The following is a 16,148-nucleotide window of genomic DNA, read 5'->3' on the forward strand; positions in this document are numbered from 1 at the left end:
TGCAGAGGAAAAAAAAGACCAAATATGAAAACAGATCTCCAGGATAAACAGCCTGAGGAGGAAGTAGCAGCAACACCTGGCAGCGCTTAGTGAGCTAAATGAGATTTTCTGCCAAGAAAAAATATCTGCAGCATGAATCCTTGAACCAAATATCTGAAATGTAAGAAGGAAATAAGCAGAGAGACATTTGAGCAGAGAGAAAAAAGACAAGCGCTAAGGGAGGACAGCAGGTCCTACAAGAAACCGGTGCTGATTAAAAGAGAGAATACCTCTTTCTAAACACAACAAACCCTCGGAAAATACACAAAACCACACACTGTCTCCACAGTAACAGCAGGTGAAAGAGAGGAGCCTGGCTTTTAGGGGTGGGAATCCTTTGTGTCTCACAATTCGAGTCGATTCTGATTATTGCGGTCACCATTCGATTCAGAATCGATTTTTGATTCAAAAGGATTCTTGGTTCAAAATCGATTTATGCATTAGTACATTCTTCAGCTTCAGGATCTACTCCAGTCCTCTCTGAGCTAATAAAGACAGTGTGGCAAATAATGGCATGAATGCATATTATACTTTATTTAGTATTTATCATATTTTATTTTATAGTTTATTAAGTAATCGACTATTTGCTATAATGTAAATGCACAAAGGCAAATATATGACCAAATGTCATTTAATTATGCTTAACTTGCACAATTACGTAGCTTAGCGAAAGTTCAGACAGTAAAGACTGTCCCTCGTCATCCTATCTCACATTTCTCTCTCGCTCTGTCACTTTTCTTCTTGTCACATTAATCCGTCAGCTAATTGTGGGCGATTCACCACTAACCTATCACGCATCTCATCGATGTAATCAGCCATCAGGCCGTATCACTAATCACTAAGTCTAAGTCTTGAAATAGTTTATCCCAATTCTCAGTGACTTCAAAAGTAAAAGTGCTATTAATGTTATGTTATTTACATCCCGCTCTGTAAAGGAATGTATGGGATAAGTGACGGCTATGCGCATGGGCTATTCATTAGCAGCCTAGACGTGGAGTAGTGTGAGTCTCCTCCCAGCTCTGACTGCAGCTTGGCTACTGTGAGACAGACCGTCTGTGAGTGAGGGGCTCATGAAGCACCTGCTGCTCTTTGAGGACAGTAACTGCTGAGCGATACAAGCTTTCACATCAGACTCTCCAAACACCAAAAAAGTGTCTCAAAACACCAGAAAAAGACGCTAGATTTGTTGCTAGTCAAAAAGTTGCCAAGAGGATTTGGAAAGTCGCTTGATTTTGTGAGGAAGTCGCCAAGTTGAGTTCCAAAGAGTTTGGGAAAATCCATTTTTTGGGGGGGAGTTATCAATGGATTTGGAATCTTAGAAGATTAGAATAGTGATTTATACATGATTTCTTTTTGCCCACAACAACTTTATCATTTAAAGTCATAATGAGCAGGGAGGTGTATACAATCTGTGTTTGTACAAAACCTTGGTGACTAGATGAACACATAGAGTGTGTGCACAGGCCAGTGATATATTCCTCATAAATATAATTCACATTTCATATTGTTTGTTTATATTCTATTCTAATTTAAATATTTTGGATATCTGTTTATACATTTTCTGTGTGTAGCATGGAGGGGGTTACAACTACACTTCATCGTGCAATCCTGTGTAGTATTATGATGATAATAAAACCTTGAAATTATACTATGTTATGCTGCTGTACTATACTATAAATGAACCATTTCATACTATATTACTACACTACCATGTCTCATTTACTTCACTATATCATCATGTACTATATTATACTAAAATCATGTTAATATCTTACATAGGTTCTTTCACTACATTCCATTATATTAAAACAGAAACATGGATTTCCATTACTTCAATGTATCCTATATGAGGTTTACAAACCTGCTGACTCTGCTGCTGTTATTAACATCACTGTCACCATGTTACCATGTCATTTTTTGGCAAATACTCTGATTCATTTCCATTTTAATCTTTCTATTTTAGTTGACGTACCTCTTATTATTAATTTACGTTACTTTCAATACTGAAACCATATCTGTTGTGTCCGTTTTGCTTCTTCAACAACTGAATTACCCCGCTGGGAATCATTAATGGTGTATTTTATCCTATCTTTAAGAGTCCCACTGGGCTCTGAAAGCACACTGATAATAGCTCCTTAAATACACATTGTGGAACATTCATTACGGTCAACAGAGAACGGATGAGTTGGTTTATGATGTATTCAAAGGCTGCCTCTGAAAAACGGAGCATTTCGGATCCCACCATCAAAACCAACAGGCACTGGAAGTCAGAAGAATATACAGTGCAAATGTTTGTACAGCATGGTAACAGACTATCCTAGATGTGAATCAGCCATATGTTTCTGTCATTCATGCCATGTGCATTCAAAGAGTTTGAGGCTTATTCACTACGTCACCTGACTTCCAGAGCACTTGCTGATAGTTGAAATCCTGGTGCGTGTCATACAGGATGCCAAAATGTTTCTTGTCAACTTTTCTGTGATTGGCAGAAATGTACAATGCCAATATTTGGCTGGATGTATGTTTTTATTTGAACCTTGTAAATAAATATTTCCAGCTCATATACCTCATCCCAGTATTTAACTGATTTCTTGGGAAGTGCAGTCTAAGTAAGTATCACTGTCTTGCTCTTACCTGCAGTGAGGAGACGCAGTGCAGGCAGAGAGCGACCATCACCACGGCCAGCAGCACGGTGGCCACGTGGCGTACGTCCCCCAGCGACTCAACCAGGGGAATGCTGCCCACCTGCCAGTCGTAACACAGCACGATGGGGGCCAGCAGCAGCCAGGCGTTGAAGGACAGCAGGTAAGAATAGGTGAAAATCCTGCAGAGAGGAGAGAGGTGGAGCATGTGGAGAAGGAAGCAAATAAAGAGGACAATTTCAATCGATTGTCAAACTGAATGAGAATCTCAATCAATCATTGTAATCACCCTGTTTATCTTAACACTGCAGTTTATAAAGTAAACAGGAGGGTATCCAAGGTGAAATATTGATTGGGGGTAATTTTCCTAACCTGGGATTCAGAGCCGAATCACAGATTGCATTGAATGATAAATGAGTTGCTGTCATGCTAAGTCTTTTTCGGGGAGTGCTGAGTCTTTGCTGTGGATGCCTTTTTCCTCTCCCTTTCTACATTTCTCTCAGTGGGTTCGAGACCTGCATGGCTGTCTGGAGTATTGATCTGTCCACAGAGTGACAGCTGTCTGCGTTTGTTAAAGCAGAGTCACACAGAGTGGCACTTTGTCTGAGGAAGCTGGAGATAGAGCACAGATGACAGCACAAACACTCACACAAGCATACAAAACAAACACATCTTCAGACCTTCCACTGACCACATTCATGCTAGCCTCGAGCCAACACGACACTAACCCCACAGAAGAATGACAGACTGCTAAAACCTAACTAAAAGTAAAAGCTGCTTGTAGTGACTAGAGCATTATTAAATGCTGTTATGGCTATGTTTAGGGAATCAAAGTTATTAGTTAGGGCTAGAGACAGATCATGGTCTGGTTTAATAAGGAAACTCTCTTCCACACCATAGATTCTCTCCATTAGAGCATCACCTTGAGTCAGAAGTCCCTTTCTCAAATGCATGAGCTGTATGTGAGACCACATATGTCTGAATCAGATGGGTTGGATATTAAACAGACTTTACCCTCACAGCTCCCTGGTAAAAAGTGACATTTCCAATTGAGTCCATGTATGAATGGAGCAGCTCTTTTTCCAGATAATTCACAGCAAGGGAGTGGGCGTGTTGATGACATGTCTGTAATGCGGTTGGAGCGAGAACGGAAGAAAATTTTTAGTTCATCCAAACATCCAAGGGTGAAGAAGATACCAACCAAAATGTCTCACTGGATTTTAATTTTAGAACATCTGTCGCCAAACTCATCTTACAAATTCAAGAAACGGTTGTCAATGACCAAATAAGGCATCATGACCTCCCTCCTGGATTCTCTACCCAGGCAGCACCCGTCGTCTACACCAGAGTGTTTCCAATAAGTAAGTTAAGTAATCAGAACATGTCTAATACGGACAATCTCCTGTTGTGTGCTGCATGTTCCTGATTCTCCTGACATTGTCCAGAGTTTATTTGAGAGAATACACAACAAAACAATGAAGGAGTGTAGGTTTGTTATGAATCACCTTCCCAATGCTGGCGATGTCAGCATGCCTGTGCACAAAAGGGGTTCCTTCCCAACCACCTCCCCTGTGGCCCCGGTGGGGTTTATAATGTAGAACTTCATTCACTCTAAAAAAACAAAAACGCTTCTTCTGAACATAATCCAGCTGGCATTTAAGTTTTTTCATCCAAATGTTAATGGGAAAAAATGTAGGATCATATAAACCTTTCTAGGAGAGGTTGTTGTAAATGAGCTGCAGGCTGTGGGTACAAGTGTACTAATGTTAGACGGGCTTGACAATCTTATTTTAATTCTCGAGAGTCATTATTATTCCTCTCCCACAACTGACTTTCAGCAAATCAGAGCACCGCTCTAAGTCGATTCTCCCCTCTGACTCTCACAAAACAAGGTTACAGCACAAAAGACGGCGAGCTAAGTCCTCATCGATTTTGACAGAGCTTGTGTTGGACTGAATTCTAAAAAGTCTGGCTGTGAAGACCTGCTGCAGGTTAGGTATTGATTTCCTGCAGGACGAGCGAACGGAAGAGCTCAATGTGGCTGCGAAGCTACCTGCCGACAGACTGAATCCCCGCTGAATACGATGATTAAAACATGTCAGGGAGACCAAAAGGAGCCAGCGCTGCTCCTCCTTCTGCCCTTTGTTTCCCTGACTTCTGTTGCGATTGGCTATTAAAAGAGATTGACGACTAGAGAGAGACACAGGAGACAAAGTCGGAAATAAACAGGCTGAGGTCAATTGATATACAAAGACTTGCAGAGGACTTTCAGAGGTTGTCTTCAGCTCTCACACACACACCCACACACAAACACTCCAAGGCAACCCTCCAAGGCGTTGCTGACAGGCCATTTAGCATGCAGCAGAATGTTCTCCACCTGCCTTCATCCGATCAGTCCAAGCTTATCAATATCTTTTATCAAGGCCGGCATGTTTTTCGGACAGTTGCGCATTGCAAAACAATGACATAAAACTCATACTCGTGCTGCTGGAAGCTTGCAACAAAAGGGAGTCATGGCAGAGAGGAAGAGCGGGCCCAGGCTTGGTGTTATTTGTCACAAGAGGTCCGCCGACCAATCAACGTCCTGTGACGAGCTACTGGCAGTTGAGAGGGCAGGGGGGAGTGGGGGGTGATGACGACTTGAAGGCTTGTTCAAAACAACAATGGCAGCTCTAAAGAAGTTGGATTAGGACCGGTCCACACAAAGACGTGTTTTTATGTAACTGCACAACTTTTGTATTGTTTTGGCCGACCGTCCACACGCAGCCGGCGTTATCAGCCTTAAAACAGTATCTTTTGGTCCCAGTGTGGAAAGATTTGAAAACGCCCTCCCGTGGCGTTGTCGTCTGGACAGCGAAACTGCATACTTTGTTAAACAATGCTGTCATTGCCCCACCTCAGACCTCTAACCTTCGCGTCGTCACATAACAACAGTGCTGCTGCGTGAGAGGAGAGAGACCGACCCATAGACTGTAGACTGAACTGTACTCTGAGCGACACACATGGGAATGAATTAGGCCGACCATATATTTCTCCCTTTTCCCTGATGGTCTGAATAAGTTGCTGAATTGGTCACTAGTAGCATTGTATAAAAAAAAGTTACTAAGAAGGTTGCAAAAAGTGGAGAGACAGTGACCACCTCTGAGTGCTTTGGGACGGGGAAGGGGCTCATCTGATGGGAAGAGCATCCACACACACGAGTAAAAGGGCTTGGAGGAAAAATTCAGCGAAAGTTCAATAGAAAAGTTTTTATTTATTTTTGTCAGCTATTTTAAGGTTTTTTTTCTTCCTCTTGGCCCTGGGATTAAAAGCTCAGAGTCATGTTTAGCAAACTGCATCCTTCTTAATTTTAGAAACCCCACACATGGTCCTGTCTTAGTCAAAGCATGCACAGTTTGAGTGAAGGCCAAGGATGAGCTGCTTCCACATTAGAATGGATTAAATGTTTGACAAAACATCAAATATCTGTTGTTATATTTCACTCTGGACCAAAGTGATGGACTGACCACTACCATAAAGACAATAAGAAAGAGTTACCTACCAGATAAACTGTCTCACCAAAATCATACATCAACACTTTTTTCCCTCAAAACAATATGTAGCCTCACTGGTAAAACATTTGATGAACTTTAAGTCCTGTTCCAAAGAGTAGGGAAACTTCTACAAGTGCTGGATCAAAAAACGATTTAGATTGAGAGACTGGACCAATCAGAGCAGAGCTACGCTACTGCCGTATATAGGGCAATCTAATACATCAAAGACTTTCTTGACTAATTTTAAAAAATGCTCCTAAAAAACAAAAAAAGTCAGTCAATCAGTCTTTATAAAAACATTTAATGCAGTAACTTTAAGATTTATAGACTGGACATGAGATCTTCTTGTGATTAGTTTGAGATGGTAAAAAGCTGATTTAGTTTTTGCTATGTCTGCTGAAGCTCAGATCTTATAAACCCAGATTTGTAGTGTAGGCCTCAGTATTTTTTTTTTCTTTTGCAAAACAGCTACTTCTTTCTTTTCTTTTTTTAAGTGGAAATGCATTTTTGGCATCCATCGGTTGACATGATCCAAGTACTGGCACGGTGAAAACCATAGTGATTGGTAAATCAATGCATCATCTGCAAAGCTATGGTTAACAGGCTTAATGTCTTGCATGATTAAGCAAGTAGAGGCTAAGAACAAACTTTAAAAAGCTATCTTATCTCTCTTCCTGAACACTGTCAATGTGGGAACTGCCAAAAGTAGAGCGGGATGGATGGACACACTAACAGTCACAGAGGTGATATGGGAATACAGGAGGCTCAGCCAGACATTAGGAAGCAGAAATAATGAGAGAAGAAAATGAAGGTGAGCAGGAGGATAGAGCGAGGGATATGAGAATCCGCAATAAATTTCCCAGGTGGCCGGGGAAGAGGAGAGCTACTTTCCCCGCCGCTGTGCTAATGACAGATTATATGCTGTCTCACTGACGACCGCAAACACTGACACTGCTGCAACCTCGTTACTGTATGTTGGCACCCACAATCCCCAATAACAACTCAATAGCTCATCATCAACTCATTACTAACTTCTATCTGACTCAATGTTAACACATTTTTTTCAACAAGATGCCCATAACCCACAAAACTGGTTGGCTTGTACAGAAAGTCAGAGGCCTTGTGAACTCCTCCTGAAGACTTAAAACTCTTTTTTACTGGAGAAAGTTCACTCATTTTCAGTTATTGTCAGCATGATGGTCAGTTAATATAATCTCCAAATCATCATGTCTGTATAAATGAACAACACATTTACATATATAAAGTAACGTGTTTTTTTTCTCGTTTTTTACATTGTGCAGTTATGCTGCATTCAGGCAAACATCAGGCAGATCAGGCAAATTGCAGCAAGGTTATCCATAGATTTCCGAAAACGGCTTCATTTCACGGAGAAAAAGAAAAGAGACTAAGCAACTGTGTGTGTGTGTGTGTGTGTGTGTGTGTGTGTGTGTGTGTGTGTGTGTGTGTGTGTGTGTGTGTGTGTGTGTGTGTGTTGTGTGTGTGTGTGTGTGTGTGTGTGTGTGTGTGTGTGTGTGTGTGTGTGTGTGTGTGTGTGTGTGTGTGTGTGTGTGTGTGTGTGTGTGTGTATGTGTGTGTGTGTGTGTGAGAGAGAGAGAGACACTGACCTGGTGAGCAGGTGTGGTGAGAAGGAGGCAGGGTTGTCCTGTTCAGAGAAGAGGGGCATGGATCCTCCCATCAGCCACAGCCTGACCGACATGATGACCACCACCTGGAGGAATGAGTACACCTTCCTGTTTATGACAGTTGTATGGCCTCTGATAGGCCACCTACAGTGCACTTTACATGCTTGCAAACTACGCTTGCCAAAAAAAGTCGATGCTCAGAAAATAATCAATATTAAAGATTAGTATCGGATTAGATACTAACTTGCAAAAGTATCAATACTTTTGCCGCCAACAGTCCGTTAACACCTGCAGTTAATGTTAACAACTCTGAAAGGACTGAACAAAGCTAGTGCTGCTGCTTAAGGACTTTCTCTACCAGTAGAGCAAAAGTGAAGTATTTAGAATACAAGGCTGATGAACAGGGAAATGCTAATGATGTAAACAAGCCGATATGCTTGCAAAGCTAAAGTGGTGGTGTCAAAGTCGAGTAGCAAAACAGAGTTGGTGAAGGATGTTGAAGGCCAACACCAGAAACAAAGAAGATAAACAGTAATGTAGCTGAATCCATTAGCATGGACCAGATCCCAGTTTACACTGTGGAGAAACCTGACTAACAACAACTTAATCTGCAACTGAATCGATGATTTAACCTCCTTCATGGAATCATTTAACGTCCACAGAAATCCCTGAGATATACAACACAAAAAAACAGAATTTGAAAATATTTGTCTATATTTATATACACCCTACAGTTATGCGTTGTTTTTTCTTATTTTCACTACGTCAGACAACATTTTAAAAGTTTCGTTATTGATATTGTTTGCATTGTCCTTATCTTTATTTAGAAACGTGTATCGAGTATCTTCCTGGGTATCGGTATAGACTTTGAAACTCCAGTATTATGACAACCCTATTGCAAATAAATAGTTACAATAACAGTAACAAGTTTCTGTTACTAAGTGCTTGTTCGTCAATTTAGAAGATGTAATTGTGTATCACGATATCTCGATGTAAGGGTGGTTAGCACTGTCGCCTCACAGCTAGAGGGTTCCTGGTTTGAATCCCAGCTGGGGCCCTTCTGTGTGGAGTTTGCATGTTCTCCCTGTGTGTGCGTGGGTTTTCTCCAGGTTCTCCGGTTTCCTCCCAAGATGAATGAATGATATCTCGATATACAATTTCGTCACAAAACGATTCCATTCCAACAACAAATTAGGATCTTGAACTATTGCCATAGTGTATTGTAGGGCCTAAGTATTAGTATTAGTAGTTTAAGTATAAAAGATAGGCTTTACGATGTGGTCATTTCATATCAACTATTTATATATTGAAATATCAGAACACATGCTATATTGTGATATATCTCATTATCAAGTTATTTGATGGCCTATATCGAGAGAAGATTTTGGCCATATCGCCCAGCACTACAATACAAACATGGAAGTATTAATGTATAATAGGTGCTGTTGACAGCAGGGCAACACTCAAATGTAATAATTAGCAAACATTTTCCATAATTTTTCATGAAATTACTTGAACATGCAGAACCCTCAGTATGGTACTTTCATACAGTGTAAACATTAAAAACAACAGCAAATACTCACGTAGCCAGAGATGAGGCCGGCTCGTTTGATGTAGGGGCTGCAGATGTGGCGGAGGTCCCTGAATCTGGATCCAGACAGGTGACTGAGGGACACACAGACACAGCAGGTCAGTCACATTTGATCTTAGACTTCTCACATCTTTAACATGACTTTTAAAAGTCATGCATGCACGTGTATGTGATATGCGTTTTAGGCGTGTCAGCATGGAAGGAGATTAGTTCTGACACAGGTGGGATTATTCTTTAAAAGTATCGGGCTGCACAAAACTAAAGAAAAAAAACCAATTCCTCTTACTGGTTCAAAATGTCCTGAGCTCACAAATATGTCCTCTCGTTTAAACTCTGTTATGATGACAAATCAGGAACCATTTTGCACTTATTTTCGGACCTTTAAGTATTTCGTCCCTGATACACGTCCAATTTAACAAAATGTATGTGTCTGCACTGCTGCAATTTTTGTAACAAAGTCACCAAACATTCAAAGTCACCATCCATTCACACACTTGTATTGATCCAACCATTCAGTAGAGATCATTAAACCCCCCCCCCAGACCAAACTGTCCCGAGCATCAACCTGAGGTAGAAACTAAAGAAGGAGCTCTGACTGCAGCAAGATAATAGGATGGGAGCGAGGGCTTCAGACAGATAGGTAGTGAAGGAAAGTACGGAGAATCAATTCAACACCCATCACTTTGAGATGAGTCCCTTGTGCAGGGCTTTCAAAGCATCATACAGAGGGGAAGAGAAGATATCTCACAGGAATTCTACACCTATTCTTTCTGTCTCACACTCTGTCTCGTCTGTTTCATCTCTGCTCCTCTCTCCTTTCCCCCTTTTCTATATTTGTCTTTGAGTCTTTGCTCTGTCTGTTCTGCTGAGTTTTGCTGAGCCAAGAGACAGGATAACAAAGAGTCAGGCTCTGCAGACGCTGCATTTGCCTGACTTAGCGTGACAGAGTTTTGTCCGTAAAATGCAACTCTGTTTTCCTTGCTGATTACCATTGGACGTTTCTAAAGATGAACATTGCTCTTGATACTTTTAATGGGCTTAAACTGACACAAACATGCTCTCTGTGAAAACCTCTGAAGGTAACAATGTTAGCATCGCTCACTTTGGAGGGAATCCAGGTAAAAGACATAATACCCCAATGATTGATTAGGGGTATTTAACCCATAACAGCCCCCCAGAAGGAGATATGGATAGTTTAAAATGTATGTTATTATAGCAACATTAAAGAATAAAAGAAGGGTTTTTGGGATGATTGTCACATGGATTTTCACCAGTGCTTTGGTGGTTTGTGCATGCAATAAACACGTCAAAAGGAAATAAAAATACAAAATACAAAGTACAACAGAAATTACAAAGAAATCTGAAAAAGAAGCTATCAAAAATAATATAACTAATATGTACAATACAACTGTTTTAGAAGAGAGAGCCGTATAGTTTTGTGCAGGATGTGCAAAAATGAATGTGAAAATATTTAAAGTAAAGTGAATATTTGCAATGCACAGGGGTAACAGCCTAAGATGTGTACTCATTTAAGGGGCGGAAAAGGTGTTTGTCAGCACCACTGCTGCAGAATGAGTATAGGGGAAACACTGATATGAACCTACCTGCCAGCACTCTACTGATTTTCCTTGGAGACTTTTTAATTGCCCTGTCTAGGGTCACAATTCTCCCGATTCATGACACATTTTCACACCTTTTTTTCCTTTTTGTTAACACAACCTCTCAGTCTCTGACACTGTACAGTAGTGATATGTGTAAATCCGTAGATGGTTAGTAGTTGCGGGTGGGTGAAATAATACATCACTAATGTGAAAAAATATTAATTACATTCTCTTAAACGAGAACAGAGCAGAGAGCAGAGCTGCTGCCTCGCTGTGTGCATTTACGCATGAGGAGCACAGCAGCGTAACTACATTGATTATTTCAGAAGTTAAAAGTTGAGTTCTCTTTGCTTGCTTATAGCTAGCCAATGCCCCATGACATATGCTGCAGTGACTTGATACCATTTACAATCACTGAAAGCAGCAGTTGCGTGCACAGACTCTCTGAGGGACAGGGGCATAAAATGAATGAATAAATGAAAGCTGATGAATCCCCACCAGAGGGAAGAAATATTCTCTACACTTTCCTGCTGCAGCTTTTTATTTTGTTATTTTCATTCTTTAAAAGTAACCAGAATGCAGCAAAGAAAGTCTCTGAAACTCCTCTCAACATTGGCATCATTTGACTTTTAGAAAAAGTCAAAAAGGATGTCAGTTCAAATTAGTTCAAATCAATGATTATACAGACTAATGTCCACAGCCTTACGGTGGACATTCTTTATAAGAATTTGCCTGAATGAACTAAGACAACAAATAACACAAATGTAACATGTATGAACTAACATGAAATATTAAGGCCTGTCATACATTTACAGGATTTTGAATAGAAAGACTATAATATATTACTGCAACAAAGCCCATTTAACAGGTATATTGCTTAATCTAAATAGCTGAAACGAAAAGCTGCGTGCTGCCTGACAAAGGCTGACTGTAATATGAATTTATTTTTTTTGGGCTGGATGAATACAGATCCAGCTCCCTAAGGCCGAGAGAGGCATGCAGCAAAGAGACATTGTCTGCGGAAATGCAAAGCAACACCACGTCCTTGGGAAAAATCACTCAGAAGGAGCAACACTGAGAAGATTGGTTTCACGCCGGAAAGTGAAAGAATGAGACGCCCCCTCACCCACCACACACAGACACACACACAGACACACACACAGACACACACACAGACACACACACACACACACACACACACACACACACACACACACACACACACACACACACACACACACACACACACACACACACACACACACACACACACACACACACACACACACAGAGACAGATGTTGTTGGTGTCTTCAGACCCGGGCCTCAACTTTTCCCAGAGGATCATGGGAAAGACGATTCTGTGTATCGGCATGACAGGATGCTAATTTACCATGACAACTGTGACTGTGGCAACAGCAGAGGATGAATGGATGGTAGGAGGTGTGTGTGTTTGGGGGGAGGTGTTGTGGCAGGAAGTGAGTGCGGTTATTGTTTTGAAGGAGGTTGGGGTGTCAGCGAGGAGTAGACTGTGAAGAACTTGTGGATTAAGTCCAGTAATTCCGGCTGCTCAGCCTCTCGCCCTCTAAACTGCAGCTCATCTGAAGCCATCGATGCCCCACTCAGCTGAAATTCCTTACATTCCTCCCTCTGAGTGGCATTTCCTCTCTTCTTCCTCCTCCTCCTCCTCTTCCTTTCCTCACAGTGTACCACACTTATACTGACCCAGCCACTGTGGCTGTAACACACCAGGGCCACTGCACAGCACTGCAGGCTGGGACTGAGTCACTGAAGCTCTGCAGAGGCCTCTCTACACACACGCTATCAGCAGTTTTACTTTATCATGATAACGGCCAGACGAACAACGTCATTTAATAAAAACCTGATAAAACATGGACCTGATGGGTTTTCTTTATCATTTAATAACCTATATAATGTTCTTGAATTTTTTGGAGTCATTAAACAATACGGTTGCTGTTCAGTTTCTATGAATTTGTAACGTTTATTGGCAGCAATTCTCAGAATATATGTCAGAGGACACAATGAAAAAAAAAAAATTTGTCCTTCATCGGCCATTTCTCACCCTGTCCAGTTCAAGTTACATATCAAACAAGGAAGAGCCATTACGTCTGGTGCCAATTCTACATTTGATTGTAACAAAGCATCTTAGTTATCAATAACGAACCAAGGACCAAACTGTTAAAGATATTCAATTATATTCAGGAGGGCTTACGTTAGCCAGCTCTTTTCATAATAAATCTGAACCTTTATCACTTACCGGTCCATTACTTTGTTCGAAAATGAACTGAGTTAGCATTTTACACTTTGTTTAGCTAATTAGCCAGCATTATCTCTGTTGGGAAGCACATTAGTTTGGGGATTAAACAGTGTTAGTAAGAAACAATCCTGGCGAAGGTGCAAACGGAACAGGCAGCTGCGGTGTTGATGGGCTATAGCAAATGTAACAGCGTCTCTAGCTTAATCGATGTCATCACTCGTGTGCGCGCTGGCTAATTATACAGGCTAAATGACACGGAGGGTTATTTACCTAACTCTGATAGGCCGTATCATTGAGTCCGGCCAGTTATAACCAGAGCCATTTATAAATTGATCTGCTTATAATTGCAGTCTGTTCAGTGATAACAGTCCAGAGCTGCCCTGTTTTGTCATGTATCATGATGTAGCAGCTATCTGGGAACAAACAGGGGCTCGAGCTGAGCTATGTGCAGCTGCTGGACAGAGACAACGATCTGTTTGGAGAAGAATAACAAAGAAAACAACCAAGCACATTTAGATAAAAAAAAACATTCAATATCACCTACTGTGCTATTCTATTATTTTGTGGATGCATGTCTCAGTCAATGGTTAAACAGCACAGATATAGTTATAAACATTAAATAAAACTGGCACCAATCCAGAATTCTAATAAGTAAATCTAGTAAGTAATGAACCTTGACACAACAATACCCATATGCTAGTGACCCACACAAGGGTATGCAAACAAATATACATATACTGCACACACAGCTGCACAAGACTGTCCTCACTGTCTTTGACTGAGGTTCAACATTTTCTGTGTGTGCATGCGTGTGTGTGTGTGTGTGTGTGTGTGTGTGTGTGTGTGCGTGTGCGTGCCTGTGTGTGTGTGTGTGTGTTTGTGTGTGTGTGTGTGTGTGTGTGTGTGTGTGTGTGTGTGTGTGTGTGTGTGTGTGTGTGTGTGTGTGTGTGTGTGTGTGTGTGTGTGTGTGTGAGTATGTGTGTGTGTGTGCTGCTTTATTTCATCAAATGTCTCCTCTCTCTGTCTGTCGCTCTCAGAGTTGATGTTATGCTGTGCAATGTCTCATGATGTGTGATGTAGTGTGAAGGGCTGCTCCGGGGCAGCCACAGAGCTGAAACGCTTCACAACTCTCTGACACTGACAAAAGCGACACTCCGCCCGCCTGCATGCTATCTATATTTGTGTGTATGTGTGTGTGTGTGAGGCTCAAGGTGCCCTTTTTGTCATTTTTCACACAGTGAGAAAAGCCTCAGCTCATCTCACGTGCACCTTACTGAACCTGTACACTCCAGTCCTTGAGCTGCTGTCTGCTAACGAAACTGTCATCGAGAAGGTAATTTTAGAACTTTATGAAACATGAGACATGTTCACAACATAATGGTTATGGCTGAAATAAATCAATGAATAAAACAATCTCAAAGGAAGAGCGGAGGCCACTGTTGCGTGACTCCACTGACAGAACGGTAGTGAGATTTTAATTAAAGGATCTTTTGAGACTGTCGACCATTTAAAACAATATATGCCCCCGTTTCATGACTTGTAGCATTTGCATATATTAACTATTCCTCTCAGAATCAAAGGCAGAGGAGCTGTAATGTTGTCTGGATGGATGGTTGAGAATACAAAGCATCTGACATGATACTGTAGACTGTGTTTTACATTGTGTCCTCTACCAACAGTCAACATTGATTTCCCTAATCTTAACCAAGTACTTTTAGCTACTTAAATGTAACCACAACATAACATTATCCTGGGTAATTATCATAAACATGGTACTTAGAGAGAAGAGAGAATTAAGGGTGGCCTGTGGAGTTTTATGTACATTCAATGTCTCTCACCACATTCTATGTGTTCTTGAGGTCTGATACTCTTAAGGTGTTGAATGCATTTCCTTCCTCACCTAACATTTCCAAAACCAATTTTAAATTTAGTTTTTTAAGTTATTTCAATTAAGTAATTTATTGTCATTTTTTTTCATTAGTTGCTATTCTCAAGAAAATTGGTCTTGTAATATATATATATATATATATATATATTTAAAGTGAAAACATGTTGATCGCCCCCTGGTGACTGTCTGCAGTATAGGTCGAAAGCCCTGCCCCGTCTAAAAATCAAAGCACACGTAAAAGAAAGAAAATAGTAGGTAGTTCAGTAGTCACACTGATCATTTTTCTGATAAATTTGATTATAATTTGTTATTTGATGCTTAATCCCTATAAACAGATTCTGCTTCTGAACCTAGAATCTGTAGGAACAAGATTTGGTAGCGGAAGTGTTCTGGTTTTCCATTTGTAGCCCGAGTAGTATTGACCAATCACGTTTGAGCAGGTAAACAGTTTGTGTGGAGAGCAAAAGAGGCGAAACACATTGGCCGTCAAGCAATCTCAGACCCCACTGGCTGTAGATGATTTAGCTTTTTGTTAATATTCATCTGCAGTCTGGCCCAGATATCTACTGGCTAACTCGACAGCCTGAAATATTACCCGTTTTCCCTAGAGGCTAGTATGTCGTCAGACAGATAGGCGATAGGTTCTGAGATTGTCTGATGCTATAAAAACGAGGTAAACATCATGATTTACAGCTGTGATTGACTCCCAATTGGTCGGTAGGTATATGGGCAGGACTTCGATACGATCTCGACTGTACAGACACTGGTCGCAAAATTACAACATGGCAGCGCCCATATCCAGGAGATTTGGCTTCATTTTTGTACAGTGGGAAGGATTGGAGAAGCGTCACCCATCATCATATGGACTTTCTAGTCTTCTTTCTAGTCTTTTGACCACCCCAGGCCCTCTGTCACATTCAACATACATTTAATG

General features: G+C 41.0%; 1 protein-coding gene across 1 annotated transcript in view; it reads right to left on the bottom strand.

The window, feature by feature from the left end:
- The window catches only part of tmtc1 (transmembrane O-mannosyltransferase targeting cadherins 1), a 98,652-nt gene that overhangs the window by 30,076 nt on the left and 52,428 nt on the right, over window positions 1–16,148 (bottom strand). The window contains exons 5-7 of the mRNA XM_083934881.1: window positions 9,441–9,522; window positions 7,840–7,943; window positions 2,674–2,863 (exon numbers count right to left, since the gene is read on the bottom strand). Coding sequence (XP_083791007.1) covers window positions 2,674–2,863; window positions 7,840–7,943; window positions 9,441–9,522 — 376 coding nt within the window. The remainder of the gene's footprint in view (window positions 1–2,673; window positions 2,864–7,839; window positions 7,944–9,440; window positions 9,523–16,148) is intronic.

Source organism: Echiichthys vipera (genome assembly GCF_963691815.1).
Source record: "Echiichthys vipera genome assembly, chromosome: 20".
NCBI lineage: Eukaryota > Metazoa > Chordata > Actinopteri > Perciformes > Trachinidae > Echiichthys > Echiichthys vipera.